Raw genomic sequence first — 21,631 nt, forward strand, 5'->3', positions numbered from 1 at the left:
CGCTTTTAGTGTTTGTAAAATGTTTGGTCATACCATTACTCAAAATTAAAATGATAAAACTCACAATTGAGGGCAATTACGTTTGTGACGTATCTATTTAAGAGTTATTGTTTTTAATGAAAACAGAAATTCACACATGTGAAACTCTATAATAAGTGTGTGATATTTATTTGAATACATTTATTAAAAAGTAATTTACAAATTCTCTCCCGTAAAAACCACTTCACTTATATCATATACTTGAAATACTTCCTTCAAAATCACAATTCACGTCTCGTATTCTAGTCATACTTGAGAAAACCCATTATTTTATAACCGCTCTTTTATTTATAAGAATTTGTCATAAAGATTAAGGACGTTCAATTCCCATATAATTTTTATAAATTAACATAAAAAAAAACAAAGATAAGTTTAAATTTTAGTGCAAAATGCTTTTTTTCAAATTATGGTATTGTTTAATAAATTCTAGTCATTCTTACTATCATTATTAATATAAATAGTAATTTTTATAATAAAGATTTATTCTCTATTGTACTTCATTCTAATGTTTAATTAGAAAATTTACCAAACTTTAAAATATAACTTACTAGATCTTTTTAATAACTTAATGACACATTTTTTGTACTAAGCGTCTGTTATTAATATAAAGTCAACAAATCATATAAATAATTTTTTTTAAATATCGTATTAATTTTTAACTGAAAAAACGTAATAATAAAATAAGTTGTAAGGTTATAAATTTTTGATTGAATAACTCTCTGTGGTTTTTTTTTTATTAAATTTGACATGTTCACTTAATATACTCCTGTGTTTTTGTGAATATATAGGGTATTGCTGGAACAGATGTAGCCAAAGAAGCTTCAGATATTATATTAACAGATGACAACTTCAGTAGTATTGTTAAAGCAGTGATGTGGGGTCGTAATGTTTACGACAGTATTGCTAAATTTTTACAATTTCAGTTGACTGTGAATGTGGTAGCCGTTATTGTTGCATTTATTGGAGCATGTGCCGTCCAAGACAGCCCGCTAAAGGTAAGTGTTACTGCAAACACGATTTAATTTGTCGATTATTATAAAGCTGATCAATTCATTTATGAATCTAAACAGATTTAATGAGTTAAAAGTAAAACATTGTTTGTACTCTGTCTCATTATATAAAAGTAACCTCGGAGGGCATTTGCGCTCAATGACGAGATAATGTGTGTGTGTACATTGTACGCTACCGAGGTCTAAAGCGCGTCACTTTATTATTTCAACAACCGCTCATCTTGTATTTTGCTAAAATTAATATATGGTAAAACGATTGTTAGATTGCGGGCAATTATTTGAAATGAAACTGATAATGAAAATTGGTGACTACCGTAGGTTACTCTTAAATTAAACAGAGTGTTGTGAACGATAGTTTAAAATTAAATGTTAATCAAATGATAAAATATTAATAACATTATGGTTATGTTTTAAAACTTGTTGAGACCACGCGTATTTTAAACATGATTTTTTTTCTATTTTAATTTTTTTTTTTAAATATAAAAACTGCGAACTCTATTATATTATTTGATTGTGTATAAAAGTTTATTACTGGAAATTCTTAATGACAACGTCAAACTCAACATGAATATTTTTATATTAGGCAATCCCGGGAAAATAATTAATTTTTTACAAAACTATGAACTGTATTATAATAATATAATATGCATTGTTTGTTGACGTTGAGTTTTATTTATGCGCTGTTACCCAGGCCGTTCAAATGTTGTGGGTGAACTTGATTATGGACACGTTAGCCTCGTTGGCGTTGGCCACGGAGCTGCCTACGTCCGACTTGCTATTGAGAAAACCGTATGGTCGTACGAAGCCTCTGATATCGCGCACCATGATGAAGAACATCATCGGCCAGGCCGTCTACCAACTGACAGTTATCTTCTCACTGTTGTTCGCCGGCGACAAGATGCTGGACATACCAACCGGTCGTGGAGCCGAATTCGGCTCAGAGCCCACACAACACTTCACTGTCATTTTCAACACATTCGTCATGATGACGCTGTTCAATGAGATCAACGCGCGTAAGATCCACGGCCAGCGCAACGTGTTCCAGGGATTCTTCACCAACCCGATATTCTACAGCATATGGATCGGCACCGTGTTGTCGCAAGTGTTCATTATCCAGTACGGCAAGGACGCGTTCAGCACCAAAAGTCTCACGTTGGAGCAGTGGATGTGGTGTTTGTTGTTCGGGTTTGGCACCTTGCTGTGGGGTCAGATAGTCACCACCGTGCCTACCCGCAAAATTCCGAAACTTCTTTCGTAAGTAGAATGCTATAAAAAATACCAGGCTAGCCGCAGCAGCTCAGTGGTATTTTCTAGGGACATGCCAAAAATATTATATTATAATGATTATAATTAATAAAAGTGATTTCCGTTGTACAGTATAAACTATAGTTAGGATTTAATCTCTGTTCGGATCGTCCATGACGTCGTAGTTAAATTAATTTTTTTCGTCTCGGAATTAATTTACCGCACTCGATCTACTATTAGATCATACAATTGGCTGATTTTTATTTACGACCTTAGGTCAAACAACTTAAGGTTTGTTATTTTCGTACGACGTTGTTCGCGTAAGAATGGTTATAGTTGATCTTGAACTAATTTCATTAGATTTCATACTAGAGACGAACCCTCATAATACCATGACCTCAGATCAAATATGTATAAATGCACATTCGATCTATCCCATTACCAGTTCCTACTATTAAATATAAACTAAATGCCGTTCTAATGATTACATTTTTGTTGCATTATTATACTGATTGCGAGACGAATCGCACATATTAACAACTTTGTCGCTTTGTGATTTTTGTCATTCGCAGATGGGGACGTGGACATCCAGAGGAGTACACCAACGCTATAAACCTAGGTGAAGAGAACAGATACGATCCCGATTCTGGGCAAAAGCCGCGGGCCGGCCAGATCCTGTGGATCCGCGGACTGACCAGGCTACAGACTCAGGTTAGAGCATCATTGGCTGCATCACTGATTGCCGCCAAAATAGGGCGGATAAATGTTGATTTTTTTGTCTTTTGTTCACGTCGTTTTTCTTGTTGTCAATGTCCATTCTTATTACTTTAAATTGTCCTTAATTTTTGTTTTTATAGATTATTTTATTTCTTCTTGCCAATCGATGTATACGTTACATATAATTTATTTTTCATTAATGTCTTATCGTCGTATCTCTAATAGTTATTTCGCGTATATATCTTCACTGCAGTGCAACCGTATTATATATTTAAAAATAATACGATACATTCTTCATGAATACGACAATTTTTTTCTTTTCGTCGTTTGTTGTTCGTTTTTCTAAAATTTGTGTGCAAGTTATTTTTTACTACATCGTTCTTTCAGTCGTATTATATTGTTACTATACACTCTGTCTCACTATTAATTTCGCCATTTTTCTCTTTTCTCTCTTAGCTAGTATATTACATTCAATTTTATAGTTTTGTTTTTTTTATTTTATTTTAATTTTTTTTTAGTACCATGGTTCATACATATTGTTACCAAAATGTAACATTATCGTATACGTATTTACCTATATTATATATATTTTTATGATGGTGCGTATTCGTTATCGCATTTTACATGACACACGTCATGTTTTAAACTATTAGTGAATTATTAATTAGGGTAACATGAAGGGGTATCAAAAGTAATTTTAGCCCTACTTTGGGTTTATAATATTACTTTATACTGATATTTATAATCATCAGTTATCATATATTTCTTGTATATGTGTATGTGTTATATTATATAACAACGTATACAAACAACCGAAAAAAAGGAAATAATAATGCATTAAAACCTACATCAATGATATCTGTGGTATTGTATTGAAAACTGTCGATGTTTTTTTTCTATTATGTCTTGTAGAATTTTTATTGAGGTCAATAATAACTGATCACGGAATATTATAACAGGTGTAAGTAGCATTGCATAGCTAGGTATTTTCTTACAATGTTATAATTTAATTATATACCTACCCCGTGTGAATATAGGTAATTTATGAAGTTCATTACAATATATTATCTGTGACGATTATACAGCATGATAATACTGCTGTACTTTCATAAATGCCCTTCTCCTATTATACACTGTGCGGGATATTGTAAGTATAACTTAAAAATTGTGCACGTCATTATATTTACAAAGTTTTATCATTCATTGGGGTGAATTTTTTTTACATAAGTACATATATGCGTGTCGCTACGACCGGTATAACATAAGTGATAGGTCCATTTTTATGTATCTAGTGGTTTTCATCAATAGCACCAAAATTATACTTATTTTAGATATTCCTGAATCCATGTGTTCGATATCGTTTAGGTAAACTATTTTATGGTATATAATTAATTGTTTTGGTCTTACGCGAAAACAAGTGTATGAATAACACGTTTTATCTCGGTCGATTGAGAATGCATGTATCTCTCCTGCCCATCAGTAGCCGAGCGAGCGAGCCAGCTGAACCTACCAATGTCCATACATGTTATTCGGAAAAACCTAATAACTGATGTGTTGTAAAATAATAAGATTATTAGTTCTGTTTTTATTCCGGATAATCATCGAATACTATATTACATAATAGTAGAACTACATGTAATATAGATATTATTAATGAGTGTATATATTTTATGTGCTAGTTTTCTTTTGTTTATTTTTGCTTTCACTAAAACGATTCATTATATCAGAGACAGTATGACAGTGAGTTCCGATTTTTCTGATCACATTGGTGCTTATATAATTTTTATCTTATTATCATAGAACATATTAATATATATATATATAAATATATTATTATTTAACTCTTTATACTTAATTTATGTCAATTTAATAATTTATTACTCGTTACTCATTAGTAATTTTTTCATATTGGCTTAAGATTAAAACACATCCGAGTATTTATTTAGTAGTTTATCGTATGATGAAATTAAATAGTGGCCCTGTAATTTATGGGGTAACTGAAAAATGTTGACATTCATTTGGCTCATAACATCATTAGTAATTATTTTATATAATTATAATGATTTGTTTTAAAAGCCATATATACTTGATTAGAACATTTGGTTCATAGTTATTTTTATCAATGGTAATTTACAAATATATTATTTCTCTAAGGTTTATTCTTTTTGATTCCAACAGTAGATTATATATTACTTAAAACGGCACTCACTGTATAACATATTTTCATTGTCATTATTGCCCTGTTTATTATTTGTTGTAGGTTCTAATAGAATTTACATAGATATCTAATAAGTAGAAAGTCCGCGTCTTAATTACTAACAATTTGTTTGGTATATTACATGTTTCTGGAGTTAATAACATAGGTGTATTATTATCTTTTAATTTGAAGTGGTAGATAGTTAAAAGTTCACTGCGCGAAGTAAATTTTGAATTTTTAAAATAATTGATTAGTGAATTTATACTTCAACACATAGACGCATATATAAGTGGTTTTATTGTTTTCTTTATAGTTTACGAATTATAATCAATGAGTTTCGTAGTAGGTATATAACCGTAATAACATATACCATGTTTATAATTTGACAATAATTCTGTCGCTGACCAGCCTCTTTGCCCCCTCCAAATCCCAACCATGCCATACAATATTTCTAATTATATAAATTGAATAATAATAATAATAAAAAAAATTATATATATATGATACTTATAACATTTATATCATAATTAATAATTTATTAAAAATAAAAATAAAAAGTTATTTTACACATCACCTAAAACAAGATAAAAACACACTTCGCATGACACGCGTGTTGTGTTTGTGTGTTTGCAGCTGCGTGTCATTCGGGCTTTCAAGTCCACACTAGAAGACCTGGAAGAACGGCGTTCCATACATAGTTTCCGCACCACTACCAGCTCACGGGGCCGTCCTCTGTCCGACAACATCACGTACATAGATGAGGAACACAACCACCACCAAGCTGCCCCTCCTACTAACAACAAGACACCACTCAGTGAGGGATAAAACAAAAAACAAAAATAATATACGTAATAACGAATAATTTTCCTATAACGGTCGTGTGTAAACGTCTCGTTTATATAGGAAAAAAAAATATCGAAAAAAAAACAACAAACAAACAAACAAACGAGCAATTTCGTAATAATTTATTTATTTACATATATTATTATAAATATAATATATATATATGTATACATTATATAACGATAATTATTATTGTCATCGTTATTTTTAATTTAACTATATACATAATACATATATATAAATATTTTTATTTTTATTTTACTAACGTCACATTTTTTTATCGACTTATTATTATTATTATTATTATTATCATTATTATTATACTTACGTACAAATTATATGAATTTTCGAGCTTGGGTATATTTTGTTTTCGTTATTTTTCTGGTATAGAACATTTTTTTTTTTATAAACATACTGGGTGGTTATGAAATATATATATATATATATATATATATTTAATATGTCTCAATATCTCTCTCTCTCTCTCTCTCTCTCACTCACTCACTCACTCAATTTCTCTCTCACTCTCTCTCACACTCTCTCTCTGCCTTTGCGCGTGCCTCCCTGCAGACTGCATTGCGTCTACCGGTCAACTCGGGAATTTGTACGTGGTGTCGGCTGAGCATTATTTAAGGCTTATTCCGTGTACGCGCGGGCTGTGCTTGAATCGTGATGTATATGTATATATATATATATACATCACCTATATATTTAATACTAGATGGGCAACGTCGACCAATTTAATACTATTCTAAGTTGTCATTTGATTATATTTCGGTGCTTGAGTTGGTTGTCAAATTAAAGCATAAAAATACGTACTTGAGCTGTTTTCTATGTCTATAGCTGAGTTGCATACACAATTTGTTAATCGAATGGTTCACTAAAATGTAATCGACCAACATCATTGGTCACTAATTCAAGTTTACAGTACCATTAATTCACAATTGATTCTCTAAATATTTAGTGATTGTTTATTCAACCCAGCACTAGACTGTCTTTTACGAAAAGACAATATTAAACTATGTTATCTAATCGTCAAACATGTTTGCTTTCTAACGTTGAGGATCCACGATGCCTATTTAGTGATAATACTTTAACGCTAATAAACAATATTCTTCTTAATCATAATACCATGCTACTCGTACTAACAAAAAACGCCAATCGGGTTTTACTAACACAATTTACATTTACTATCATGTCAATATAATATGTGAGTAGGTTGCTAAGGCAAAATTATACCATACGTATTATTTACATATTTTTATTTATATTGTTACTATTATTATTTTATTTTATTATTATTTTACTATTTAATAATGTGCCGTATATTTACTTAGGTAAATTCGCCTGCGCTAATAGCTATCGTTTAATGTATTATTATATATATTGTTTGATGTCTGGCTCTCTCGCTCACTCTCTTTCACTCTGTCACTCTTATTTCTCTGTCTCCGTATGTCTATACCTTGTTTATTATCTATTTACACATTATATATAATATATACTTACTTATAATCACAAACTTTTGTGCACATACGTGATTATGATACTTATATTATTATTATTATTGTTGTTGTTGTTGTTGTTGTTGTTGTTGTTGTTGTTGTTATTTTGCTCTTGCCGAATACCGGGCATTATACGTTAATTCTTGCACACCAATATTATATAATAAATTATGTATTATCAGTATTTTTACTTGGGCCTCAGCGTGAGGTGTCAAAATTATCTTAATATTGCGAAATAAGCGGTGTAGCTTCGCAAGGGAAATAACGCCGATAATAACTAAAAACGTATGGCTTGTCCGGTCGTGATTCAAATTATGTGAAAAAGAACAGGCTTATTATGTCACATACTGTATGTCACAATAATCATTATATTATATTTCTTAGGTATTTTGTTTATTTTTGAATATCTACCACGTCGATTATTGCGTGTATTTCTTGTAGGATATAGATTTTGTTTTTTAAACTCTGGTGTACTAATATTTGATGAAAAACGGAATACTCACATAGTTTATATAAGACTACAAACAGTTTGCATTTAAAAAATATACAATAATCTCATAACTCCAGCTTAATCTTTAGGTTGTATTGACGGTGATGTCAAACTGGTGGCTGCTTTGGGTTTTTGATCTCTGTGTATTGTCTGTATACGATGTTTTTGAAAATAGGGCTTTTTTATTATTATTATTATTATTATTATTATTGGTGATGCGGCGGTAATATTGATTTGGTTTGGTATGCGTATACGCGCACTTGGTGGTTATCTTCATTATTTCTATCGCATTTTTTCAACCTTTATGCTACATACATTTCATTCATCCTCACTATAGTTTATAATATATACTGCCAGTTTTAACATGGATCATATAGCATTATGATGATATGTGTAATATGCAGGGAATGAAAATGTAATTGTTATGGATCAAATTTAAACATTTAATATCATGTTTTTATTTATAACAGGAAAATAGTCAGTCTAATTATTATAATAATATATTATTATTATTATGATAATGTAAAAATTATTAATGCAATGGTAGAAAAAACATATTTAACGTGGTTTTGATGAAAATTATTCGTTAATCTAATACAATTAATATTAAACGTTAAAGGTGATAGGCGGTGAATTGCAAGAACGTTTGATTCCGGTCCCATACAGCAAGAGCTCCACTGACCAAGCTGTAAGCCGCTTTCTTCCTTAAACTGATTTTGTTTTATTTTCTTGTTTTCATTTGGTTTGTTTGTTATTACTACATTTTGGTCTGCTATTACTTTTTCTACTAATGCTACTATTACTATTACTACTACTACTACTACTACTATTACTACCACTATTACCACCACCACTATTACCACTACAATAATGTTTTACGCCATGTTTGGCACATTTGTCTTCGTCGATTTTGTTGTTGATATATATTTTCACTAAATTTAACTAAGAGCAACGCGGCCATGATTGTACAGGGTGAATACAAGTCAAAAACTTTAAATTTTGTTGTATCACCGTAACTATGAAAACCTATATGTTGTGCTTATATTTACTTAGGGTTATTAATGATTACGGTATATGATACTTTTATACATTTGTTAAAATGAATGCTCTTTATATATAAGATAAAAATTATTCATTACACTGTATTGGAGGGTTTATGTGCCAAATGGTTATTTTAAGTAGATGGGTATACTAACTCATATTCACATCTGTAAAATTGTCACTAATAAGTAGTAATTAAAATATTACACGCATACTAATCAAACATTAAAGATATAGTGAACGAAGTTCGGGGAGTTCGGAGTTTTTGCATGTTTAATAATTTAATAATTTAACGATTTAATAATCATGTTCCTGTTAACATTATTCCATTAACTTAAGTATTATAAGGCTGGCGTGTGAGTGCTCATGTGCGTGCGTGTGTGTGTGCGTGTGCGTGAAAAAGAGTTGATTTATATTTTGTCTGGTATTTTTGTGTGCAATCTTGGTCGTGTTCTCACTCCATAGTAGACGGGTCAATTGGTTATCCCTCGGTGTTAAAATTAATTTAAAAAAAAAATTCTTAAAAAAACTTCAATTGTATTCATGATATTATTTGTGATGGGACTATTCGAGCAATCGTTAAAAATGTAAAATAATCCAATTTCAATTTCAAACATTTTCTCTGAAATTATTACAAACTGATGCCACGCGCACTGATTTGTTCTTACTAAAATATCGTCTATGCGCGAAATATAAAATGTATTATCTTTATTCTATAAGGTCAAAATTAAACGTGGAGTGGACTTGACAAATATTAACGCGTATGTGCGTAAATCCACCTGCTATATTGTCAATGACCTTTCTACAATTTCATTTTAAAGTAAATTAAACCTACGCGTGATTCGCTTAAAATAACAATTTCAGAGGTAGCCTACAGGTTTGGTTGTATTTGCTTATGTTAAATATATAGTGTTGAGCGCATGACAGACGATACGAGAACCCAAAATCAGGAGCGTGTGTTGGCATGTGTTATAGTCTTGTTTTAAATATTCAAAAATTGAAAATGTACTAATAATGTCCTATCTCTGATATATTTGAGTACAATATACAATATTGTTAATTATTATGACCATTCAAACAAGTAATAGTGGTAGTGGTAGTAGTAGTAATATTAGTAGTAGAAGTAGTAATAGTAGTGGTAGTAGTAGTAGTCGAGAAAAAGTAATACAAATATAAAATGTTATCATAGAATATATATATATTTTATGATTTTATAATATAGTACAATTATTATGCATAACAATGATGACTATATTATAAACTAATGCTGCTGCTACTGCTGACCCGATCCTTGATCCCTTTAGATTTATTTTTGAAATTTTATTTTTGCACGGTGTGTTGTTTTTATTTTTGTTTTTTTCTTTATACAGCTTTTGGTATCGGTTGTTGTCATTATTGTACTTGATAAGTGGCTTGCTCGGCTTTTTTATTTGTAATACTCTATGTATACTAAATTCTTATTTTCCCATGCGCACTTTACGTCGGAGACAATGAATCGTCGAATTTTTTCATTCTAAATGCAATTTTCATACATTGTCAATAGCCGTCACGTTAAAGTGTGTGTGCGGGAGTTGTGTGTGCGTGTGTGTATGTGCGTGTATGCGTGTGCGTTTACTGCCTTTTAATATCTTCTTGACATATTATTACCTATATAATACATATATTTATTTATTATTCAACAAAATAATATACAATTATTTTCGTTATTATTATTATTATTATTAAATCAAAATATATATAGTAGTAGTGTTCAGGTATATTTAACGCGAAAGCGCGTACGCGCGCGTGTGTGATGATACATATATTTATATATTATGTATAAATATACTTATTGATGGTAATGTGATAGGAATTGATTGAACGACGTTTTTCGTCGTTGTTTTGCGTTATACACATATAATTATAATGGTTTTATATTTCAATATGTAATGATAATAATATATAAAATAAATTTACACATATTTATTGTTTGGTACAATATTCTGGGTTACGATATAAATATAATAGATGATAAAAAAAATTTAAAAAATCCAGATGCCGCTGTATTTAAGGGGCATTGCAACAAACGCCACCCGCACTCGAGGTAAGGGTATATATTAGTAAACCTAATATATATAGTATAATGTATAATGATTATATCTTGTAATTATTATCGCTGGTGTCGCCGCTTAATATTACCTACTCAAAATTACTTAACACAATAATTTATTTTGTAATATATTCCGTTTAAGGAATCGGCCAAGTCATTAATAATATAATAATAATAATAATACATAGTATTATATATCTATTAATAATTAGGTATGTTTAATAATAATAATAATAATAATAATAACGTTGTTTGGATTTTGATTTTTGTTCGGTATTTATGTGTGTGTAAGTTTTGCGTGTGTGTGTGTCATGTGTGTGTGTTTTACGCGTGTTTGTATGATGTATGGGTGTGGATTTTTTTTTTAAGATTACACGCGTGATTTCATGCTTTCATATAATAATTATTGTACTTTCGAGATGATCAATATACGTAATGTTTAACAATTGGCTGCTCGATTTTGAGGTTTCCTCGAAGGACTATTTGTTTTTCAGTGGAAAGCAATTTCACTGCGGCTTATGCGATGAGTAATGCGAATAATGTGTGTGGATAATTTTTTTTTTATATATATATTATATATATTGATTTTTTTTCTTTTGGTTTGCACTTAAATTTTTTTTCGATTACGTTGGATTTAAAATATTGTAACGCACACGTATTTCTTTTCAGAGAATGTGGCAAGGTCAAATGGTTTGACCGGTTGTTGTTGTTCGTCTCGGACACAAGGCACCACACACACGTTAATCGATAAATACCGCGATATTATTATTATTATTATTATTATTATTATTATTTAAATGTAAAATTATTATTATAATTAATTTTATAATACATAATAATAGACGCGAAACATCTCTCTTGAAACTCAAACGCGATAATATTATTATTATTATTATTATTATTATTATTATTATTATTATACTTTACATTTATTGATTATTGTTAATATTTTTTTCACTCGGTCTAAAGCCGCCGCTGTTGGTGGTTTTTGTTGTTCTTGTTCTTCTTGTTCTTGTTATACTTGTAATAGTAGTTATGTATGGTTATTATTAATATTATTATGTCATCATCGTTATTGCGTTGATAGTATCACAGCAAATTTTAACTACCCTTCTTTGACGACTTCTATAATTTTAGTAGTGTTTTTGCTGCAATGTCGTCAAAAAAAAAATCAGTGAAATTCTTTCGATTGCTCTTCTTATTCTTCATCTTTTTACACGCAAGGATGCGTTTGATTAATGTTTTTATTCTTTTATTTCCAAACTGTCGTTTAATACAACACACCATTAAATAATATGACAATCGGCAGCAGTATATAATATTAGACTTCATCACCTTTTTAGTAGACATATTCCATGATCGTAATATTTTATTCGCCAGCGCATTGAGGCAACTATTAGCGAAGTATTTGAACATAATTCGCATACACCACTATCTCACCGAGGAGATGAAAATATCGACAAAATCTGAGACCACCTAATTCACAATCTAAGCTTACTTAACCGCGTGCACGTTTACCTTGTTTCGATACAACTATTGAATCAAGTATAAAAATGTAGGTACTCACCATAAATTAATTTCAAAAGTCTCGGTCCAATCTCGTTAAATTTAAATTCGTCCTCGATCCTTAACCGGGACTTTAAGACTGTACGCACATCGATGTGCACTTAATACATATATTGCTTATGCTAATATATTATCGTAGGTATTATAATATGAATTTTTGGAATTATTCTGCGGCGGAAGCGATCGTTTACTTGTTCGAATAACGTAATAAAGTATTATTGTATAAGCTGGCTCTTAAAGATACACCATGACAATATTTCTGTTTCGATATTCTAATAATGAGACCGTACGTTCCCTATTAATATATGTAATGATAATCGTGAGCCATTTGACCAATCCAATGCCACTATTAATATAGGTAATAGGTACTTAACAAATACATACACAATAGGTATCGCTATTCGATGTTTTTATTGTATTGTGCGTATATAATACTTAAAATGTGCTAATCTGTAATTTACATTTTCGGCAGAATTCAATTTAATGAACGTTCCAATTCCAACTACTTCTAGATGTTAAAAATATTTAATTGGTGTAAGTTGTAACTAACGTGGGCTCAAATCCATTTAACTATTATTTTAGTAATAAAAAAAATTAATTTATACTTAACTAACGCTTTATTAATTATATTAATAACAAATGTTTTAAAAATTAAGAGATTATAATATGTTCTCGCTGCCAACAAACATTATTAATTATAACAATGGTTATAATAAGTAATGATGGTGAGGAAGGGGAATAAATGGCTGTTTAGATTTTATGTACAATTTACTATTACTTATCTTCAAATGAAAGTATTTATTATACTTATTATTATTATTATTATTATTATTATTATTATTATTATTACATTATATTATATTATTGAATAGAGTTTTTATTGTTTGTCGATCTAGTCACCACCGCAGAGCATTATATAGTACTCTTCTTTATTTAGTGTTTACTTATACCGATTTTCAAATTAATTATAATTATATAGTGTAGATAAACGCTTGCTATTATATAATATAGTTGATTATTATATTATTATATAGGTGGATTCCGTGAATAAATAATGAAACAATGTTTCTGTTTTATATTGAAAAAAATAAAAGTGCACAGCGATATTATTATCGTTAAGTTTATTTAAATGATATTATTTTAAATTTATACACCATTTTATATTACAATACATTTATATAATATACGTACACCAACAATTTATTGGTATATCGGCAACAAATGGATACAGATGAAATGAAGTATGCCACAAACGGATAAAACAGATAATTTAAAACTGCAAGAGCAGCGTCAACTGCAATGAGTGTCGAAGAAAATGTCCATCGCACGTATTAAAAACGGCAACTATATTACACGTATACACTCCCAAGTATGTTAAAAATTAAATGTGTTATGTTTCTATCTAGTTTACAGCAGCTCACTTACTTGTAATAATGTAATACTTTTAAAATGGTCCAGTAATTTAATTTATCTTTAACATTTTTATTCTTCTTATTTTATCGTGAACTTATTTTGTAGCCAATAGATCGCGAAAATTAAAATAGTTACCACATTAAATTCTCTGTCGAGTTTGTTTATAGACCTAACAATTTGCATAAACTAATATTATTGTGTTATATATATATATTTATATATAGGAAAAACAACAATAGAACAAAATATTCTATAGTTACTTTTATTTATTAACATCATCGTTGAGTTGTATAATGTGTGTGAGCGCGTGAGACAGCGTGTTTAATTATAATTAGTGTTTTTAAACATAATAATTAATACTGTTTAGACATATTTTGTTTGTGTGCGTGTTTTAGGTTACTTATTATTATAATTAATATTATTAATCTGCTTTACTTGCGTATCTACATGACACGCATTGTTTATTTTGATTTAAATATATAAACACATTTATGTGTATATTATCAATGACTAGATTATTACATTTCGCTGCAACACAAACAAAATATTAAAAAAACTAAATCCTTTTAAGGTTTGTTTAATATGAATGCGTGTCGTACCCGCGCATTTTGGTTTATATTTTTTAAGTTTAAGTACGCTATTCCAAAAATTCATTGCCGGAGTGGCTTTTAAAGATAGTATAGGTACCTAATTATTTATCGTATGCCTATAAACTTATAATTATTTTATTAAATTAACGTAATCTGCTAGTGAATGATTATAAAACAGTCACTAATTTATATGTTCAAGAAATGACTCAGTTTATTTCATGATTTTTTTAGGTAATTGTGTGTAAGTCTGCAGGGTAAAAACAAATTTTGATCATGTTACCTACTACTATATAATATTATAGCTTTCGGAGGTTTTAATTGATTGGAGAATAATTACTAAAATAACACACGCGCGCATCGATCATATTATATTATATTACGAAACATTACTGCACGATAATAATTGTAAAATATAATAGGGACCTATTAAATTGTTCTGTACAAAACAATTATTTTTAAAACAAAATCACGAAACATAAGAAATACTTATTGTGTTGTCTTAATTTTTGTTTTCTCGTATTTTCGTGCATGCAAATATTACATCATCATCATCATCATTATCATATAATATATTATATTTATACATGCTATGTATATAATATATTTCTCATTTATACACACTATCCAACCGCCGCCGCAGCAGCACTAGAATATTTTGTTATTGTAGTATATGTATTTAAATCTTCATGTTTTTTTTTTCTAAGAGTAATATTATGGCTATATAATAATAATATACTTGTTGGTAGTGCTCATTTGATATATTTTTAACCTTACCGTAATTTGTTTTCTTTCCTCCCCCGCTTATTCTATTTACTGTAGTCGTATTGTTTTTATTTTAAATCAAACGATTATTATTACAAATCTCGTCGTTGTCATACCTGTCGCTCAGTTTCCATTATATTGATTCGTTCTATAATTATTTGATCTAAAAAACGTAATATATCCGATTACTATCAATATTATATTACAATATAATATAACAATTGTTCATATAATATAATATTATATAATATATAATAACTAATAACATTAAACTCTATTGAATTATTAACTAATTAAATCTCCATTGATGTGTTCTAGTTACTCTTATTTTTTATAATAATTTAATAATAAATCCTATCAAATTTACAGAGTAGTATATTGCGTGAAAAGCTTTGTTTGTTTTATTTTTTATTAAGCGTATACTTAACGATCTATATCTCGTTGTATTTGGTGTGTTGGTTTCGGCAATTTATTTTTTAATAAGTAATTTATTGTCACATTACTGATGATATAATAGTCATCATAATAGTAGTATATAATATTATAGAGTTATTTTATACTGATATATATTTATTATAGTTTGTCATAAACAAATTTTATGCTCAGTTGTCTATATTGATAATATATTTCTTCTTAATATCTTCGTAACTTCATTGTATTTGACCGTATTTTTTATTAAGTACCTTTCAAACATAATATTGATCACAAATTCTGTGTGTCATGGTATATAATATTACCATATTATTTTTAATCATTTTTGTTGCTCTGATTTTTCGGTGTTGCTGCTGCTACTGATGCCTTTAAAATTACTTTTACTATATATATATTATACTTGTTAGCATTTTTTACTTTATTTTCAATCTCACCATATGTGTACATACTATGTATATGTATAATATATTATATACTACTAGGCGATTTGTTGTTTTTATTTCTTCTGCTACATAATTTATATTAATTACTTATTAATTATTATCAAAAGAAACTGTTTTTTGACTTTTAAAATTCTTCTGTCGATTTTTGCATACGAACTTATACGTTTTATACGTAACCATGATGATTTGAAAAAAATAAGGATAGCAATAGGTATATAATATAGTATATTGTGAGGATGAACGTAGTGATGAGCGAGTGTGGTATGTGTGCGCATGTGTAACGTGTAGTATGTGAATATTAAATATGTTTAACTATAATCCAGTATTTTATTATTATTTTAATACCAATTGTATACATCCATTTATTACAATCATAGACACTCGTCAATAATCTTATTTTAAAATCCATTAAGTTCATTTCGATACGTCACTGTGTCTTGTATAAAATGACATTATTTCATCGATACTCCCGTACTACAAATCACTGCAGTAACATATACCATACACGCATACACGTCATAATGCAGTGTGCAGTTGCACCAATGGTCTATACATAATATTATGTTATATTATGTCATATGACAATACCATAATATTATTATGGTTATACGTGTTATATGCGCCTGTATATGATGATACAGTATAGTGTATTTACGTTTACTGTGATATGATTTCGTCGATATAACACGTCATAATGATTATTAACAATGCTCTATAAAAAATGTTAATACATTACTTGGATATTACTATTCATTGCATTTTCGTGTATGCCCGGCATAAAATAAAAAGTATGGTGGTGATGCTGCTCTAAACTGAGTCTCCGCTGCAGTTGCTCTTTCCTCCCGTTTTTTGTGCATAGTGTTGTTGATTACTATATCAATAATACAATAATACTATGCACTATTTTTTTTCTATTCTTGTTCACTTTCAATAATAATTTACACAAATCCAATTTTTTTTTTTGTGGCGATTATTGATTTTGTTCAAAGGTGGCCGTGAAGAATAATAAAATACAAGTTTGAACAAGACAACTGCCGACTCGACACACGCGCTCGACGTCACCTCAGGATTCCGATACATACCGATAAAAACCGCGAGCGCGCGCCCGCATGTGTGTGTGTCCCGCAGTAGCTAACGCCCCATGTACACACGTCCGTGCTGTGGCTGCTGCTTTTTTTACTACAGTATAACAATAAAATAGGTGTGATCGTCTAATTTTAACATATTAATATGATTATTACAGTTTAATTAAGGTTATTATTATTATTACTATTATTTATCTAGTTTTTTTGTAGGTAAAATCTTTCCTCGGCGACAATATGTATTATTAAATTATTATTATTATAACCTGTTGTACCGTATAATACATATAATATTATTATTACTATTATTATTATTATTATTATTATTATTATTATTATTATTATTATTATTAGACTTACAAAACGATTAGTTTTTGCGCGTGTATAGTGGTTGAGTGCAAAAAATCAGCAGAGAACATGATATTTATATTTGTTGTACAAATATAGATATGATATACAATATTATTATAATATATTATATTATAGTGTCACGTGTTCTCGTTGATGATGTTTTTTCTTATTATTTTGTCGTCGTCGAAGTTATTATTATTGTTACGTGTAACGTCATTACAATCATTATTCTCATATATTATAATAATATATATATTTAATGCGCCTAGATGCTATGTTTATTGAATACATTATTCTTATTTAATTGTGTTAAATAATATGATACGATTAGGATAAAATATTATTATTGTGTATTCAATATACTAGGTTAGTATAGTAAGGCAGGTATTATGCGTGTATTTTTATGACTTGTATACGCCATGTACGCGTATCGTATATTTTAAAAGTTTAAATACGATTTTTGCTCATCGTCATCAGTCAGTCGTACGACACGTCATTATCTCGTAAATAATGAAAGCATTTTTCATTATTGTTTATTTATTTATTATTATTTTTTTTTTTAGAATCGTTACGGATATTGTTATTTAGTATTACTAATTTATAACATAGTTGTACGTATATATTACATAATATAATATATTATATTTATATAGTTTTTAGTGTTATAATAGAATCGTTGTTGTTGTTGAGAATATTGTTACCTATACCTATGAAGTAGGACCTAATATTTAATAATGTTGACGACGGTGTTTATTTTGTATAGTGTTGTTGCCGATGTTCAATACCTTTTTTTTAAATTTAATTTACACACGTCACACATTTACAAGACTCATATTTTTATTATAAAAATTATTGCGATTACTATATTAAAATAATTATAGTATGTATAATTATATAGAAACAAATAATTTTTTATTTTATTTTAAACAACTGCGCTGTTGACAGTAAAAACTGATCACTCCACCTGGAAAAATAATATAATATATAATAAAAAACAAAAATAACACCAAATTCTTAAATTATCTATGACGAATATAATACGCACCTCGGAATTCACTTTTAATGTTTTTATAATAATATAAAATATATCATTTCGCCCTCCTTTGGTCTATGACCCGTCATCGAACACGACGATATGTCATTCATCATAGTGTTCGCTTATTGTGCGTACAAATTAATATTATTTTAAGACATAATAATATTTTTTTATTTATGACTCACGGTGTGTATTATGATTAATTTATTTTTTATAGCGATGGTGTTTAATAGTTTTACGATGACACAGGTAACATGCGTTCCCCGGCAATACAATTATCGCTACAACCTCTACCGTGTTATATTCGTTTTTCCGTGCACACAGTCAATACACCTTCAATGTGACGGTGTTTAAAACATTCAGTATAACGATATATATATTATATTGTTTTGCGTATGGCCGGGGTCCTAAAGTCTCCAACCCCATCCGCCGCCGCCCACCTGTGAATAATATTATACAGAGATGATAATTTCACACATGCGCGCGTATAACTGGTTTTACTCCTTAAAACATTATTATCAAAACCTTAATATATATATATGTGTGTACATATACCATTCGCACTACTACTATCATTACTGTATATCACTGCTACTATACTATATTATATACATATATAATCATGTGTACGACTACTTATATATATTGTACTACTGTTGTTTACCGTTAACCATTATGTTACCCGTACTTAATATAATATTATTATGGTGTGTAGCTGTCGCTTTGAACTATTGCTTTTGTTGCATGAATAACACTTATCCGAGTATATCATGTAATATATATACTTACGTAGTAGCCTCGAGGGAGATTAAAATCGCCGCATTTTGCATTAATGCGTTGTGTCGTGTCGTGATGTACAACACTATACTTGACGTTTAGTATCCCTTAGTACCTAAGGGTAAGGTGTATCTAGGGGATGGAATTATTTGAATTGACGAATCCTCCAGATACACCCATGCATATCGTGTATACACATCTAATACCGTTTTTGCATGCTAATCAGTAATCACATGCCCAGCTCCCCGTCAGTTTAATGTATTAGGTAGAATAATAATGTTCACGTCCCTCGATCGTAATAATATGCATATTTTAATGGTGTAACAGTGTACATAGATCGTCGACATGCGAATATAAAATATATGTACACTTACCACTGTGTAATAGGGGGGGGGGCATCATGAACGATTTTGTATACCTCCCGATCTAAGAAGGTTGGTAGAAACGTTCTGGCTCTATGGAGAATGGGTTAAGGGTAAAAAAAATCCAAGGGAAAATGTATGACAAGTGTGAGGAAAAAACCCCCACCCTCGGGAGTATCATTTGCAGTTAATTTCCGTGCCGGTTTTCGCCAGCGTGTTCCATTTCATCATCATCATCATTATCATCATCAATAGGTTACGATATGCATACGTTTAACAAGCTAACTATTCTATCATTTGATCATTGTCGTCATCAATCGTCATCATTATCGTTTTGTACACACTTATACGTGCGACATTACACTATATGCGTATATGCGTATCAATGTACGCTATGTACATGCCAATACTTTCATATTTATATATATATATATATATATATACGCCTGCACACGCGCGCGTCACATATTATATACTTATACATGTATTACATATAATATATATTGTTCATAATCACAGCAAAGCGTGTTGTTCTAATCGGTTCACAATTATTGTCCACAACTAGTTATCATTACGATTGCCTACTGTTATCGTTATACTATTTGTTTATATTATTATATTTACGCTCATAACACACATATTACATATTAATATACAATCATCACTATGGTGTAGTAGTATTATCGTAATATTATTATAAAATATATATATATACAATGTGACATATGCATACATACTGCCGCTGCCGACGCCTCCGCCTCCGCCGCCGCTGATGCTGTTATTGAGTTTTGATTTTTTTTTTTCATTACAATTAACATTATTATAACACAATCGTTTATTACCCATCCGTCATGTATCATCGTAATCATCATCATTAATACCTATAATATAAAATTATATTCGCACACCGCGTTATGGTCGTTGTTCTATATTATATACTATAACGATTACTATTATTATTTAACGTAGTGATGACGATTAAAATTTATTAATATTATATATTTCGCGTACGCACACGCCTGCATTCGAGCCGTATTATAATATAAGATACCTACATAATTATTATTATATTATATATTATCGTCGCTTACGCGTATACCATTTAATACGTCCTGGCTACATATAATAATATAATGTACATAGTAGGTACGATATTATAGTATGCGTATTTTTTTTCTAAGTATAATATACGGTTCTCCGCGTATGTACAGGGCGTACGTTCTCTCGACGACGGGAACCAGCCGGCTATTGTTTTTTATTTTTAAAAAAGCGGCGTCAATTCTTGTTTCGGCCGGTCACCGCTTATTATTGCTGTTTTAATTTCCTGTGCGGTAAATCTTCGAGGGAGTCGCGGTACCACAACCGCGTCCTGTAGATACTGCGTGTACATCATCTAATCGCCGTGGCATTATTATTTGTGCCTATATGAGCACGCGCTGATTATTTTATTATTTTTTTTTTTTTTGTTTACCTGCATAGGTGCATTTATATAATACGTAATATATATTGCGATACATTATATTATATGACATTATAATAGAGCTCAGTCAATTTTTATAGTTTGTTTGTTTTTTTTTTGTTTTTTTTGTTTTTTTTTTTAGAATTTTTGTTCTTTTTTACATTAATTATACAATTAATACGCAC

At 29.5% G+C, this 21,631-nt stretch overlaps 1 protein-coding gene across 11 annotated transcripts in view; it reads left to right on the forward strand.

Annotated features, from left to right (window-relative positions):
- The window catches only part of LOC113555684 (plasma membrane calcium-transporting ATPase 3), a 63,588-nt gene that overhangs the window by 39,906 nt on the left and 2,051 nt on the right, over window positions 1-21,631 (forward strand). For 4 of the 11 annotated variants that reach the window (XM_026960185.1, XM_026960183.1, XM_026960186.1 and 1 more), the window contains exons 13-16: window positions 828-1,034; window positions 1,741-2,303; window positions 2,867-3,005; window positions 8,663-8,731. In XM_026960185.1, the coding sequence (XP_026815986.1) occupies window positions 828-1,034; window positions 1,741-2,303; window positions 2,867-3,005; window positions 8,663-8,731 (978 nt within the window). Of the gene's footprint in view, window positions 1-827; window positions 1,035-1,740; window positions 2,304-2,866; window positions 3,006-5,841; window positions 6,178-8,662; window positions 8,732-11,842; window positions 13,777-17,368; window positions 18,619-21,631 lie in introns of those variants that run through there. The other 7 variants (XM_026960191.1, XM_026960192.1, XM_026960189.1 and 4 more) reach the window with 7 other exon arrangements.

This window comes from Rhopalosiphum maidis, chromosome 3 (assembly GCF_003676215.2).
Source record: "Rhopalosiphum maidis isolate BTI-1 chromosome 3, ASM367621v3, whole genome shotgun sequence".
Lineage (NCBI taxonomy): Eukaryota > Metazoa > Arthropoda > Insecta > Hemiptera > Aphididae > Rhopalosiphum > Rhopalosiphum maidis.